General features: G+C 41.6%; 1 protein-coding gene across 6 annotated transcripts in view; it reads left to right on the top strand.

The window, feature by feature from the left end:
- The window catches only part of KBTBD3 (kelch repeat and BTB domain containing 3), a 31,141-nt gene extending 24,737 nt beyond the window's left edge, over positions 1-6,404 (top strand). For all 6 annotated transcript variants that reach the window (XM_073903670.1, XM_073903671.1, XM_025893861.2 and 3 more), the window contains one exon: positions 3,182-6,404. In XM_073903670.1, the coding sequence (XP_073759771.1) occupies positions 3,182-4,784 (1,603 nt within the window). In that variant the 3' untranslated portion in view covers positions 4,785-6,404. The remainder of the gene's footprint in view (positions 1-3,181) is intronic.
- The last annotated feature ends 9,811 nt before the right edge of the window (positions 6,405-16,215 follow it).

The following is a 16,215-nucleotide window of genomic DNA, read 5'->3' as shown; positions in this document are numbered from 1 at the left end:
AGTAAGATTTAAGATATAAATACACTAGATGCAAGTTAACTTACACTGATTTTAATCCTTAATTAGACTCCTATTTTGCCACCAGCATCTGATTAGACCTCACCCCTGTTGCTCTGGAGTGAATCCGCAGGAGTGTATTGATATTCACTACTTGCTAAACTCCCGTTCCTGGGGGGTTTCCTGCTTGTGTGAGGAGCAGTGGCTCAGTGCCGCGTCCCACCCTACGAGGGACATGGAGGATACACCTTCGCCCTACCCAGACACTAGTTCTTTCTCTGTTCTTGTCATGTCTTCTCTCAGGTAACCTAAGCTATTCTTCAAACTCCACTGGGGCCCCCACTGTCCCTGTGCTCTGCCACTCTATGGTTCCACCAGTTTCTCCCCAGCTCTGTTCTACTCCAGGTTTTCTTCCTAGTAGCTCCATTCTGCTCCCCTACCCTCTGTCACCTCTTCCTGACAGGAAGCTGGATGCTGTAACGGTTAAGTACCTGGCCTCTGAATACACAGGCCCTAAATCTAAATCCTGGTTCTGCCACTTAATCAGATGTGACTTTAAGCAAGTGACTTAATTTCTTCAGGCCTCAGGTTCCTTATTTGTAAAAATTAAGACAATAAATGAGAACCCTAACTTACAGAGTCATTATGAGGGTTAAATGAAGTAATGTATATGTACTGATTAGGACCTTGTCCGCTACATTCAACTAACACTAGATGCTAAGATTCCTGTTATTTCCAAACCTAGCAAAAAATGGACATAATCTGGTGCAAACGCACAGGTTGATTTCCCTATCATGTTAACAAAATAAGAAGTTCATGTAAGCATTTGGATTGGCAGTCCTCTACTCTTCATGTAGAAGTTATTTCTTAATTAAATGTTTCTGCACATAACTTCTGTCCACAATATTTTGTTCAGCCTACTCCTAACTTTTATGGACCTGCTTTAAATTTTTTAAAAATCCTGTTAAAAAAACAGAACAATATGTTTTTAAAATTTTTTTCCCTGCTTTGAAGTAACACAAATGGCAGTCTTATAATGACCTAGATCCTTTATTATATATAGTATTTTACTAAAGGAATACACAGTTCATATAAAAATATATACAAGTAAAGACTGAAATTCTGTAATTTACACTCTTAGGTGATGAGGCCACCAATTCATAGTATTTGTGTTATCAAAATCACTGGAGTACTGGCAGGAAAAATATAAAATAGCAGGAAAGTGTACAATGCATGAGAAGTGCACTTTATAATGATTTTGGAAAAGGAAAGTTATAAATGAGATGTAAAGTCATGGAGAGAAGATTGAAGAGGAATCACACATCTTGTACAACCACTTTATGATAATATGGTAAATTTGAGATGGATGTTAACTGGATACTTTAAAGATGAACAGGATGAAGTATAGAAATATGATCCTACTTGTGTCTTCTCAAAGAAAATGTGGAAGCTGGTGATAAATTAAAGATATATAGGATCTGTCAGAAAACATTTTCTTAAAATAATGATAGTAGCTAATACTTTGTACTGATCAACTCATTTATGCCTCTGTAAACTCAGTGAAATAGATACTACAAGTATCCCCATTTTCAGATGAAGAATTTGAAGCACAGTGAAGTCCCCTGCAAGGTCACACAGCTAATAAGTAACAATGGCCAGATACCCACCCAGGCAGCCAGATTCTAGAAGTCAGGCTCTTAATATGACCCTAAATTGATGACCCATGTCTTCATAATCCAATATAATTATCATCAGAGTTTCATATTGCTAAGTTAACATTATTTAAATACCCTACATGATGTAGAACATGTATGTAATCTGTGTAACTGTATTCATTTGTGGATTAAGAAGAACCCAGTAGCCTAGTGGGAAGGCGCTTTGTCATCCTTCCTTGTCCTGAGGGGTGTTCCGGGTTTGGAGGGCCCCTCGTACTTCTCATTCGGATACTAGTGCTTCCTGAATAGCTTTGGTTTCCCTCTAGAACAGACTTGAAGAACTAAACTGGTTCCCCCCAGAGGACTTGAGCACCTCGGGGCACTGCTCACAAAGGTACCCTGGACGATACTGGTACAGGCGCAAACCAGTATTAAGCCAGAACCCACACCAGTCACTCCAGTCCTACCGAAGGTGCAACTACTGGTGGCCCTTCGTTCTTTCTTGTAGCTCTTTCTCTTTAATCTCAGCCTCCACTCGCTGTACCACTGACAACCACCATAGCAAGTCTGTGTAAAAGTGAATCATTCTGGATGTGAAGTCAACAGAAGGATGGGTGCCAAGATTGGTCTACCAAAACCAATAGTAAAATAAGTCTTAGTCTCCTGCCCAATCATTTGCAAATAATTTATGTTTTCACTTAAATTGAACCCCAAAAGTTCCCACTTCCTTAGACTCTATCCCCCCCGGCCAGGTGGTGATGAATTACAGCTCAGAAGAACTCAGACTGGTCTAACTCAAATCTAGGGACCACCTCCATCTCTCAGTGGCTGTTTCTTCAAAAACTTACTTTTAGCCTTTTGGGTTGGCGTTTAGCTCCATGAAATCACATTCCCCTTTTTTCCTAAAGTGCTGCATGAAGTATGTCTCTTTCGACGTGTATTTAAATATATCTCGTTTGGTGGATTTCCCACACAGACTCCTTGGAGACATCTGATACCTCACAGCATGCCACCTTCCACATGTTTCACAGCTGCCAAACTGAAGATTACTGTGCAAGATACTTTTACATCCTAAACCCAGAAGCATTATATATTTTAAGTACTTCTAGTTATCACCTACAGAGTTGATACTAATTAACTCATAAAAAAAGGAAATTCAGCCATTAGAGAGATTTTACCCTAATTTTATGAATGATATTTAAAAGCATGAAATTAGTTTACAAAATGTGAATCATCTTATAGCCTTCTTTGGATGAGGGGCAGTACCTCAGCTGTAGTGTATGTATTTTGCAGTATGGGAGTTATGTGGCACATATGTCTTAAAGATAAACAGTGTGGTACACAACTATTCTAGATATTAAAACAACTGATTAAGATGCTTTTAAAATGTTTCATAAATATAGACTTGACATGTGTGAAATATATTTTAAATCAGCCTAAGGGTCAAGGAAGCGTCTAGAAGGTAACGTTGAAAACTAGCAGGGAATGACCTCTTCCCACTTGTTCTTCTGTGTTCTCTACTGTTGCAGGGCTATGTTTGAAGTAAACATGAGAGAGAGAGACGGCGGGAGCGTCACCATCACTAATCTGTCCTCCAAAGCCGTGAAGGCCTTCCTTGACTACGCCTATACCGGGAAAACACAGATAACAGACGATAATGTGGAAATGTTCTTCCAGTTGTCCTCATTTCTTCAAGTCTCCTTCCTAGCCAAAGCTTGCAGTGACTTTTTAATAAAAAGTATTAACCTTGTCAACTGTCTGCAGTTACTATCTATATCAGACAGCTACGGCTCCCCCCGCTTGTTCAATCACGCACTGTACTTTGTACAGAACCACTTTTCCTTGCTATTTAAGTCCAGTGATTTCTTAGAGATGAATTTTGGAGTCCTGCAAAAATGTCTGGAGTCAGATGAGTTAAATGTCCCCGAAGAAGAAACTGTCCTGAAAGTTGTCCTTAGTTGGACCAAACATAACTTAGAATCGAGGCAAAAGCATCTGCCTTATTTGATTAAAAAAGTACGATTACATCAGTTATCTGAGGAGACCCTTCAAGACTGTCTGCTCAACGAAGAGTGTTTACTCAAAAGCACAAACTGCTTTGACATGATCACGGATGCCGTTAAGTGTGTGCAAGGTTCTGGTGGACTCTTCCCTGATGCTCGGCCATCCACCACTGAAAAATATATATTTGTTCACAAAACTGAGGAAAATGGAGGCGACCAATATACATTTTGCTATAATATCAATAGTGACTCGTGGAAAGTGCTGCCACAGTCACATCTGATCGATTTGCCAGGGTCTAGTCTGTCTAGTTACGGAGAGAAAATATTCCTGACAGGAGGCTGCAAAGGGCCATGCTGCAGAACCGTCCGGCTTCATATCGCAGAGTCCTATCACGATGCGACCGATCAGACCTGGTGCTACTGTCCGGTGAAAAACGATTTCTTCCTGGTATCAACTATGAAGACACCAAGAACCATGCACACGTCAGTTTTGGCTCTCAACAGATTATTTGTCATTGGTGGGAAGACCAGAGGGTCTCAGGACATTAAAAGTCTCTTAGATGTTGAGTCTTACAACCCTCTTTCCAAAGAATGGCTATCTGTTAGCCCGTTACCCCGGGGCATATACTATCCCGAAGCAAGCGCATGCCAGAATGTAATCTATGTTCTTGGATCAGAGGTAGAGATTACAGATGCCTTTAACCCATCACTCGACTGCTTTTTTAAATACAACGCAACCACTGACCAGTGGTCGGAACTGGTAGCAGAGTTCGGGCAGTTTTTTCATGCAACCCTGATTAAAGCTGTCCCGGTAAACTGCACGCTGTATATATGTGACCTTTCCACCTACAAGGTGTATAGTTTTTGTCCAGATACTTGCGTCTGGAAGGGGGAAGGCTCTTTTGAATGTGCAGGCTTTAACGCAGGCGCAGTTGGGATTGAAGATAAAATTTATATCTTAGGTGGTGATTACGCACCAGATGAAATCACAGATGAAGTGCAGGTCTACCACAGCAGTAGATCTGAGTGGGAAGAAGTCTCACCGATGCCAAGAGCCTTAACTGAATTTTACTGCCAAGTGATTCAGTTCAATAAATACAGAGACCCGTGGTTTTCTAATCATTTCTGAAAGGAGCATGTGCCTAGACAGTCTAAAATGATTCCAGTTCTAGAAATCTACTGTAAATCTGTTAACCTGTAGTTGGTAACAAGGTCTTTACCTCTTAGTAAAGTAAAATGTACCGTCTGTTAGAGAATCACTATAGGACTTAGCAGTTGCCAGAAACTTAAAATACAAAGTACATTTACCAGACATTATACTGAATATAATTTAATCACGGAGAATCCAGAATACTTAGTATTCTCATATGTAAGTAAAACTCGTAGGCATCGATGTCTTGATTTTTAGAGTACTTTATCCATGAAAGACCAGGAAGAACAAATCAGTGTTCACAGATCTGTACTATCTAGACGGGAAAAATCTCTTTAGGTAGTGGAAATGGATTATTTGCACACTATGTTAGGTGAAGTGAAAATTAAATTAGAGAGACCTAAGAAGCCTGCCCCATTACTACAGGAGTAAGAGGGGCTGAATTCCTATCCTTTCCAATCATGGCTTAGCTTCTTTTAAGCCCTTCCTTTTTTTCCCTACCATTTGTTGTTTTTGTTTTGTTTTGTTTTGTTTTGTTTTCATCAGGTCAACTTTTCTAAAATGCAGTGTATTTCCCCCTGGCTTCTAAGCTATACACTAAACATAGCTTGACTTTTTTTTTATGATTTAACTCTTCATTAAGAGCATAATGTTCCATGATATAATGCCATAATGCCAATGGCAATTACTGAAATGCTTTTAAAATTGCTGATTCTATTAGTTCTAAGTGTTAGTTGGTTTCAATTTCTAGCAATATCATATCTTTCTTATTTTGTGGCTCAGGCTCAGTAAATTAACATTCTTCATTTAATTATTAGTTATAAGTTACACCCAATCTGAGTCTATCTTAACATGTAACCCATCGAGTGAAGTTCCTGGATTCTGAGATGGTAGTCCTCAAATACTTTTTCTGTATCCTTGCCAGTTTCCAGGATTACTGAGGATGTAGGAAATCTGACCTCTAGATAAGTGTATTCTTATGTTGCATTTCTTAAATTTTTAAATGTCCTAATTTGAGTTGTAATAAGAAATTTCAACATTTTAAATTAGTACCATATCAGTTTTCTTTGATGATACATACCAACTATAAAGCACCGTGTTGGTTTACTACTTACGTAAGTTATTCATAGTGAATTGTTTTCTAAATTCTTTTAAAAATGACTAGGTTTTTGGTGTTGGTCTTATTCACAGCCTGCTGTATCTGTTTAGATGCTTAGTCATCTTTAACCCAAACAAAGAAGGAGTATCAGTCAGTCATCGCTTGTTCTCAGGTAGGATGATTCTGTGTTGCAAGAGAGTATGTTTCTTTCATAAGTTTAAAAGATATAACCATATTAGGCTGTAAAAGTAGAAATATACCTAAATAAAGGTCCATTTATTATACCATATAAGTTTATGCAATTGTAAGCTTCAGATATATTTTTTTCAAAATAGAACAGGACATTAGACTACATGATCATGCAATTCCAAAATCGGACTGTCCCTAATCAGATGACAGTTGCATAAAAAGTATTCTGTAGAACTGTTGGCCTTCCTCCCTAAGTTGGCGCTGCCCTTTCCTGTGTGTGTGTGTGTGTGTGTGTGTGTGTGTGTGTGTGTGTGTGCAAGAAAAAAATTCAGTGAAGACATTTGTGTGCATATTTGTGGACTTGGAAACTATTTAAGAAAGACCATAACACAGTGGGTGACCCATCTGTGGATTTACTGAACTGTTAATTTAAACATATATAAATAATTAAAGTATGTTTAAAATAAATATTGTTTTAATTACTGACTCTAGGAATTGTTAATCTCTTCCAGAAAGGAGAAACTAAGGTGAAACAGAATCCCTTCCTGATCTTGTTTCATTATTAGATTAGCTTGACGTCTGCCCATCTTCTCATTGGCCGTTGATTCCTGGTCATGTTTCTAGAAACAAGGCCTAGGTCGTTCCCTCTGCATATGATCACGTGTACCTTCTAACACACAAGGCTTGCTGCCTTTCTTCTACAGTTGCTGCAGTTTACTTGTCAATCATTTTTTTCTCATTGCCACCCCTTTCCATCTGCAGTGGAGTGCTCTGTGTCGGCCAGGAAAGTACTCCGTCCAGTCGTCACACCTAAATTCTTCCTTTGTTTACTCTTCTTTGTCCTTGCCACCAGAGCAGTGCTGTCCTGGGCTTGGCTCCAGTAATAACGGATCTTGTTCTCTCTAATTTTGCATCTTATAACAGTGTCACTTAACATTTACATTATCTGTCTGCCGTATTGACAAAGGGTTGTCTGTGTTCCACACCCTCGAGGAACCCAGCCACATGCACGCGTGGCCAGTGACTGGACTGGTTCTATCTTTCTCATCCTGCCCATCGATCCCTGGCTTCACTGTACAAGAACCATGCCTGTCATTCTGGCCTCACCCTCCGTTCTGGATCTCTGACAGGCAAGTCTCCGATCTCTCAAGCTTATTCTCACAACCCCCAGAAAGAGCTGTGTTCCTGTCTGCAAAGTTAGGTCAGAGGAAGTAACACATCCCTTCGTCTATGGCCTCTTCCCTGAGTCTTTTTTCTTTTTCCTCTAAAGTCTGCTTCCCCTTCATGATCCTCCTTCAGCCAGCGTTGCACTGTAAGACAAAATCACTGTGCTCATTACCCAGATTGCTTTCATTCTTGTGGAAAAATTCTGTTAAACATTCCTAAGTCCTTTATCATTTGGATTATGCACATAAAAAAAAATTCTGGTATTGTAACACCTTCTAAAATTGAAAGTAGCTATATGGCATTATTATATATAAAGATGATTAAATTCAACATTTATATGAGATCAATTCAAAGTTAATGGACACTCCTGGAGTGATCTACAAACTTGATTTAAAATGTGGAGCACCTTTTGTTCATCTATTGGTTGTCAGACTGAGCAGTATGAAGAATATTAGCATAATCGAAATTCACTACCCTCCCAGAACACTTAACTCCAGTTCTGGGTGGGAAAGGAGTCTTTATCACGGCAGGATTCAATCATGCTACCCTGGAAAGCGAGAGTGTGACTTGAGAGTGACCACATCCCGCAACATGATTCCATTTTTCCCACGTATCAAGAGCAACTGGATATGTGCACAGTGTGCATGGCTCAAGGGGCACCATTTAGAAAATCAGACTCAAGTACAGAGAGACACATGTACTGACATTCCGAGATAGGGAAGCAGTAAATACAGTGTAATGATTAGGTATATTGTGGACTATGTACGGGTACTTTTAGGTCTTCATTCTCAGTTTAATTGGATCCCGTGTTTGGAAGGTCTTTTATATTGAGAATTGAAAATGTAAGACTCAAAAATGCCTTCCGGTGGGCCGCCCTGGAGGGCAACCTAAAAAGAAAGGCTGGAATGTATAGGGAAGTCAATTTCCATTCAACGTAAGAAATCACTTGACTCCACTTTCCAAAGCCATATTCAGAATAAGACGAGTCTTCAGACATGCCCTGTGGCAGTTGGTTGGCCCAATAAGTTCCTACACAGCAGTAGACAACCAAAGATTTCTACACGCTCTTTACACATTTCCATCTCACTAGTTTTCTGACATACGGATGATGACTTCCTCCTCCGATTTATTTAGCATTTTAGGTTCTAAGGAACTTGATTTCAGTGGCTCTGCATACTCAAGGTTTCAACAGAACTACACCCGTTCAGGAGCAGTCTTACTGAAGAGAATTTGTTCTTTTTTTTTAATCACTCAGGAAATATCTGTAAATGGTGCTGACATTTCTAGTGCACTGCTAATAGGGAGTTTCCCCCCTCTACTGTAGGTGCACATTGTTTCACAGAGAATAGAAACTGAAAGACCAGCACCTAAAATTTTCTCCTGAATTCGTTCCTATTTTGCTGCAAATGTTGCTGTCTAGTTAAATGTAGTGATTCTAGTTAAAGATTATATGATTTAAAAGAACATATCTTAAAAACCTAGGTGTGTTTATAAATCAATTCTGTTTGATGGCACTATGATGCTTAATCAAATTTAATATCTAGTTAGGGAATATCATGTGTATAAAAACTCTTCTAAATCCCAGATTCCTATTCAAACTTGAAAATAGCCTTAGAATCTAACACAGCTTCTAACATGCTAGAGAGAAACCCCTCTAAATGCCAAAACACCCTGACAGATGATTCACCCTGACAGATGATTTTTTTTTTCAACTTCTAATTCAGTTCTTTCAGGAAGAGAGCTCAATGCCTTCATTTTTGAAAAGTTCTATTACTGCTCACACTGAAAGCTTCGCGGCCTCCCAGCATAACTTCCAGCCACTGGTCCTAGGGAGCTGTGTCCACCAGTATTTGAAACAGTAGCGTGTCTCCCCTCTAAAACCGAGGCGTCATTTTCCTTCTTGTTGAAATGCTTAGCACTTTAAAACCTGCCACAACAGCTGGGGTTACATGCCTTTCCTTGTACAGGTGCCTCAGAAAATCCATCGTAATTCTCTCGCCTTTTTGGTGGGTTGAGCAATGACGAGCATTGCAGAATCTCTCAATAATTCAGGCATTTTAGTCCCTGGACCAGCTCTCTAGTTCTTATAAATCCATTCTGAGCCAGATAGAGCCTTGCTGGGTTCTCCTTTTAACCACCCTCCTCACCACCACCACCACCATCAACATAACTACAAACACAAATTTTCTGGGAGAGGAATTCTAAAGCTAAATTTTAATAAGTCTTTCAATCATTTGTCATTAGATCGGGTTTTCAGACTCTTAAAAGCACTTCTGATAAATACCTTAAAAAGTATACAAAAAGGGGCGCCTGGGGGGCTCAGTCGTTAAGCGTCTGCCTTCGGCTCAGGTCATGATCCCAGGGTCCTGGGATCGAGCCCCACATTGGGCTCCCTGCTCCGGGGAAGCCTGCTTCTCCCTCTCCCTCTCCCCCTGCTTGTGTTCCCTCTCTCGCTGTGTCTCTCTCTGTCAAATAAATAAATAAAATCTTTAAAATATATATATACAAAAAAATAGACACCAAAGCAGTCACATCCTTGATGGTTAATGGGAGGACGATTAGCTTACTAATCAATAAAGACTAGCTTTGTGTGGACCTTCACCTATGCTGTTAGTCTGATTGGATACAGCAGGCTATTCCCATGAAACAATGCCATTGTTAAATAATGCTATGAGCCAGGAGCTTTATTCATCCCATCAACTTTCACAACATTCCCTACCATAGCTATCTAACGAGCTCACCAAATTATGCTTTTGGTTCTGAGGGTAACAAGGTTGCTGGGATAATTCAGAGTACAGTTCCCTGAGTATCACATTATGGTGTAAATATTTCTTTACATGTCTGTCTTCCTCGTTTAATTGGAAGCTCTTAGGAATAGGGACACTATATTCATCATGTCTGGACCTAGCAATTAGCACAGTGCTTTCATATAATAAGACATCCAGTAAACTGATATTCTGTTGAGCCAATATGTGAAACAAAATAGATTTGTTACAATTATATTGTTATGGAATAGGTCCATTATAACTGTACATCTTGCAACTTATTTTCATGTATAAAGGAAATGGTTTTGATCTACTTTAGGATTTTACATCTTAGAATGCTATCACATTGTACTTTAGTTATTTATGAATGTATGTGTTCTTTTTGTAATATTTGAGATCTTTCTCATGTTTAAAGTCTGAGGAAATTGGGATAGGTAATTTACACAACTGTAGCTTTTGTTAGTATATGGAAAAGTTAATAACGAAGCGTTTGTTGACCACGAGATTGCGTTACACGGTGCACTGCCCACCTCGGGAGAACGTGTATAGTTGCATAATGTATGTATAGTTCTTGAAAGTAAAATTATAGATTCAAAGGCATTTATCCACCTGATTTTTTTAGTGCTTAGGGACTATTTGTTGTCACTGAATTTTAATTATAATATCTAATTCTGTGTTTCCTTTCAAAAGCGATCATATATAAGACAATGACTGCAAATTCCCTTAGCGAACATGCAACCTACTTTCATCCCCCATTAAAACCTAATAGTCTCAGCGACATTTTCCGCACTTGGGGAGCTAGTGCTCCAAGCTACCAGACATTGCGTACACAAATAATCTTCTTCATTTCCCTATTAGTGGAATGTGGGCTTTTGCCATATGCTTTGAGAAATAAAATCAGCATTTTTGCAGGTCCATGTGAACCATATTAACATGTAGTGAAACATTTCAATTCTGTAAAATAATAATTTATTAAAATGTATCTCAGAAAAACACATTCTGTGTGTATTTATTGTTATTGGAGATAAAAGCGGTAGACACAGGTGGGTGCTGAGATTCTCATTTTCTTGCCACCTCCCTCCCCCAGATGCCCTGAGTGCTCTGATGAGTCTTAGGATTCCAGAGTGTGGTGGAGGAAGTTTGGGGGGAGGGTCCGAAGGGGCCTCTGTAGCTTGAGAACGGGTCCTGCGTGCACTTCAAGGCAGACACCCCCATCTGAGAGAACACAACACCCCTTAGACTTCAGAGGAGTCACAGGTGTGTGAGAGATCCCCCCAGGCCCTAAGGGAGCTAAGAAAGAGCAGACCAAAGGCCCATGAGCTACAAATGACAGCTGCAGAAGCAAGCTGGATATGCAGGGCCACACACCTGGCCACCCCTGCCTCCCTGGACACGAGGCACACATGCCCCAGCCAGCTTCTGGACAACAAGCCTCCCCGCTAAGCTCATAAGCCCAGATGCCTGGGGGAAGCTAGTGACGGGGTCCGAAGCATGAGAAGCTGCGTGGTACCATGGAAAGACTGTTCACCTGTTTATACTCGACAGATCTCTCAATTCCACTTCCTGTCATTTTTCCTCTCTCTGCACAGGCCCATTTCCCTTCATGTCTCTGGCTTTCCTGTGTGGTGAGCTGTGGTTTACTAATGACCTTGAACTTGGCTCCCAGATCCCTCTCTGGTCTACTGTCCAGGTGGAAACAGTTCCTCCTCAGAAATCCAACCCTTGAAAAACCAAGTCCGCCCCTATCCCACAGGACTGCTTAAGGCCAGCTGCCTTCTCCTAATTTCCAAGGCTCTCTGGCACTCCCTTGTTAACCGCGGCCCAGACCTACCGCTCCAGACACTCCCTTGTTAACCGCGGCCCAGACCTACCGCTCCAGGCACCCCCTTGTTAACCGCGGCCCAGACCTACCGCTCCAGGCACCCCCTTGTTAACCGCGGCCCAGACCTACCGCTCCAGACATTCTCTTCTTGCCTCCAATTCCCCATCTACCTCCGTCTTCTTTGCCCTCAAGCCTGGATTCCTTCCCTTCTCTTTAATCTCCTACACCGAAGACTTTCCAAAACTTACTAGAAACGTAAAGGTAGGAGAGCCTGGGTGGCTCGGTTGGTTAAGCGTCTGACTCCTGGTCTCGGCTCAGGTCGCGATCTTGGGGTTGTGAGATCAAGCCCCACATCAGGCTCTGTGCTCAGCGTGGAGTCTGCTGAAGATTCTCCCTCTCCCTCTGCCCCTCCACTACTCTGCCCCCTGCTTGCTCGCTCTCTCTCTCACAAAAAAAAAAAATGAAAGAAAGAAAGAGAAAAAAAAAGGAAAGGAAAGAAAAGAAACAAAAGTATCATTAGGGAATTAGCTTGCTACCAGGTATCAGGTTTGCTGCCCCCAAATAGAAGGTTGCCTCTCTTGGTCAATATTTTAATACTCAAAGGGCCCCCAGGGAAGCTTTGTTCTTATGTCATGAAACAGAATGGTTAACAATCTCAGTCTGATGTACTGCCATTTGAAGTTCTTTCCCCAAATTCTATTTCTATCTGAATTTGCTCTCCCCGCTTCCCCCATAGGAAAAAAAAAGAGAAAAGCCCCCTCAGTGACAAAATGTAATCTCCATACTTACAGAAAATAAACTGCAAAGAACATTTAAACTAGCAGTTCATCCCCTTTCCAATCACGAAGAGTTACTAACTACTCTGCTACAGGCTCTCATGCATTTACAATATGAAGTATGCAATATGTTCTAGCAAAAACTCCTTCTAGCAATTTAGCCCATGTACAGATTTTAATTGACTTATATGTATATTTTACAGAAAAAAATAATAATCCTAAAAAGTAATACTACTTTCACTATGACTATAGAGTCAAAATAATGTTTATAAAGTGCTCTGAAGTTTTTGAAACTACAAAATACTGGATTTTTAGGCAATGTGGCACTAAACCAATCTACTTAATGAGCCTTAATTAATTAAAAACTGCAGGCTGTATTTTTAAATACTTGTGTAAAACCCATGTTTCCAGGATAAAATCTGTTTGCTCTTATTAAATTTTGCAATCTTAAAGACTTCCACAAAGCTTGATGAAACTAGAACCAAGATAGCGAACTTAATATTCATGAAAAAACTTAAGAAATCTGTGGAACCTATCTTAAAATAGAATTTAGGCGTTAATATTAAACAGATCATCCCAGTATTTATAGTGTTAGATTCCACTGCACCGCACCTGATAAATATTTTTGCATTTCCTCCAAGTTCAAGGCTTGTGTAGCATGATTCTGCTCTAATGTTAATTAGTGAATCTTCCATGGGAAGTTAATTACCCTTCCCTCACCCTGACCAAAATGTATGCTGTAAAATGAGCTAAATGTTTTAATCAAGAAAAGGCTATCCCTGTGGGCTTTTCAGATTTAAATATCCAATTAGCCTTAATGTTTTCCTTTTAGAGACTAACCACTCTTTTATGTTATGAAACATTAATTGGAATTCAAACTATTTATAGATCTTTTTTAAACAACCTTTAAACAAATCAGTACATTTTCTGTTTCTTTTACAAATAGTATTCACCTTGTATCTATTCCTAATGGGAATAAAATGTTACCACAGTCTTCTTCCATCTAAATACAGTTCACTTTCCTCTTTTAATCACAAACTAATATATACTCTTGTTTCTAGGAATTTTTACAAAGAAAATTATCAACATTTCAAAGCATCTAAATTTCTTCTGTGGATAAGTGACATAGTGAAGCTCTAACCAGTAATCTTAGTCATGGGATATCTACCAGGAACATCCAGTGTCCGCAGTGTTCCTCAAAGTTGCTTCAAAAAACCAATCATCTAGGGTGCCAGTTAAAGATACACTGGTTATTTTGATGTAGTAAGCTCTAGGTTCGGGTCCTGAGAACTCGTATTTTCAATAAGTAAATACTTCTTACCAGTAAGCAAGTCGGGAAACATACGGTGGTGGGGGGAGAGGCCGGCTTGAGGCTCTATCCCACCGACAGTGCTTTAAAAGCAGCTTGACGAGGTTACTTCAGTGTTCTGTGCCCCAGCGTCTTCGTGAGTAAAACTGGGGTACTGCTTGTACCTCCCACAAAATGTTGTTGTGAGAATTAAATAAAACAATGTGTGTGGCGTGCTTGACACAGTGCTTGCCGATGGGAAATGCTCCATAAACGTCCCTGTCTCCTGCCACTCTTTTTTCTTGCTTCATTTCAGCAGGACCAACTTCCCCTAACCCTTCACCATGCTACCAGTCTTAAATCCTACAGTTAGAGATACAATTTTAAATCTTAAAATGTACCACTTCTACCTCGGCAGAGGGGAAAGGATGGGACAAAGCAAAACACTGCTAATGCACAGTGTAGCTTGGACTTGGCCCTAAATATTCCTTCCTAGGTTCAACCATGAGCTTCTCATTTAGTAATCTAGTCCTTCGACAGCCACTTCTTGTCCCGCTGATGTGCGTCATCACCCCCCTGGGCGTGGAGAAATAATAGCAAGAAAATCAGAAGTGTTCCCTGTTCTCCTTGAACTTCCTGAGGATCCTCCTGCTTCTGCCCGTTTTTCCAGGTTGGGTTTTGGGCCCCATTTTTGTCCTTCTGCTCTCTTCTCTCTCCCTCGCCTTGACTTCCACAGCTGCCCCGTGCAGGTGAGAGTTCCCTTTCGCTCCCGGACCCACAGCTCTCGAGTACAAGCTCAGCACCTGTGGCTGATGCCAGACAGAGAATGAAGCCCACTCCCCTGCACACGCATGAGCAGGGGGTCAGACAAGCCGGATCCCAGGACCCCAGCACAGCCCTAAAATGGGTGAGGGCTCTTAGCAATCTACAAGGAATCTCAGATCTATTGAATAGTTTATTTGCACAAAATGCAATGCAGAAAAATGTGTAAATCTTTGGATGAACAAAATTCAAAATCTTCTCAATAATCTCCTGCCCTGGGATATGTATCCATCCCTATACAACGTGTCACACATCATGCAGAGTACAACTTTGATATTTTTTCACCTGGCCAATTTTTATGATTTTTTATTTATTTATTTATTTGAGAGAGAGAATGAGAGAGAGAGAGAGCATGAGAGGGGGGAGGGTCCGAGGGAGAAGCAGACTCCCCGCTGAGCAGGGAGCCCGATGTGGGACTCGATCCCGGGACTCCAGGACCATGACCTGAGCCGAAGGCAGTCGCCCAACCGACTGAGCCGCCCAGGCGCCCTCACCTGGCCAATTGAGAGACGGTACCATTTCTCATCTGTTCCCCAAGATGTTTCTCATCTGTTCCCCAAGTACATACACACCAAAACAGCACAGACTTAAGAAAGGGTGTAGAGGTCAGCTGATGGACTTTTGGAAATGCAGCATGAGCATGGTCAGGAGGGAAAAATTCCACCCAGGTGTAATGATCCCTTTCATTAATAATTCCCAGGCCCGCCTTGATCCTGCAGATGTAACTGATGCAGCTCCGGGGCCGTAGACAGCAGCAGAGGTGAGGAGTATCAGTGCCGTGGGGCCAAGGACAGCAGGAGAATCTACAGGATGCAGAGTTGGCACGTCAGCGGCAAAGGGGGCTGGGAGGTAGGCCCCAGGGCTCCTCAGAGCGGTCAGGAGGCCAACAGCTGTAACCCACCCTTGCTCAGTCCTGCTCTCCCGCCACCCCCTCGGGCCTTCAGTGGGGTGAAGGAATTTAACAGAACAGAACAGGAGGGTGTCCTGTGGGGAGTAGGAAGGAGCAGGGCCCACGGGTTCTGCTGCGTCCAAAGAAGAGCCCCTCAAACGGCAGTGGCAGGACCCAGACATCCTTGTTCCGCCTTGTTCCGCCACAGGACCACAGGTGTTTTTCTGAGCAGCGGTGCACCTGAAGACCCTAGTCCTTACTAAGTGAGAATGGTTTCTCCTTGCCCATTCTACTTCGAGCACCTTAATTCCTTCCACTGGGACCTAGTGCAGTCAACACTTCGGCGTCGTAACACTTACCATCACTTGAATGGAAAGGCACGTGGCAGGCCCTCAGTGGATGGCAGGCCCTTCTCGACACCACGTCTCCACCAGTCACCTACTGGCCACCTCCATGGCCCCATGACAAGCTACCTCAAATTTAATGGCTGAAGACCACCTTCTTGCTCATGCTGCTGCAGGTCAGGGAGCTGGGCAAGGGTTAGCAGGGACGGCTTGTCTCTGCTCCAATGCTGGTGGCTGGCGGGGCTCAGC

The sequence above is a fragment of the Callorhinus ursinus genome, unplaced genomic scaffold (assembly GCF_003265705.2).
Source record: "Callorhinus ursinus isolate GAN/ISIS: 27379988/994484 unplaced genomic scaffold, GSC_fseal_2.0 scaffold19, whole genome shotgun sequence".
Taxonomy (NCBI): Eukaryota; Metazoa; Chordata; class Mammalia; order Carnivora; family Otariidae; genus Callorhinus; species Callorhinus ursinus.
This window is presented reverse-complemented; position numbering and strand designations above follow the sequence as displayed.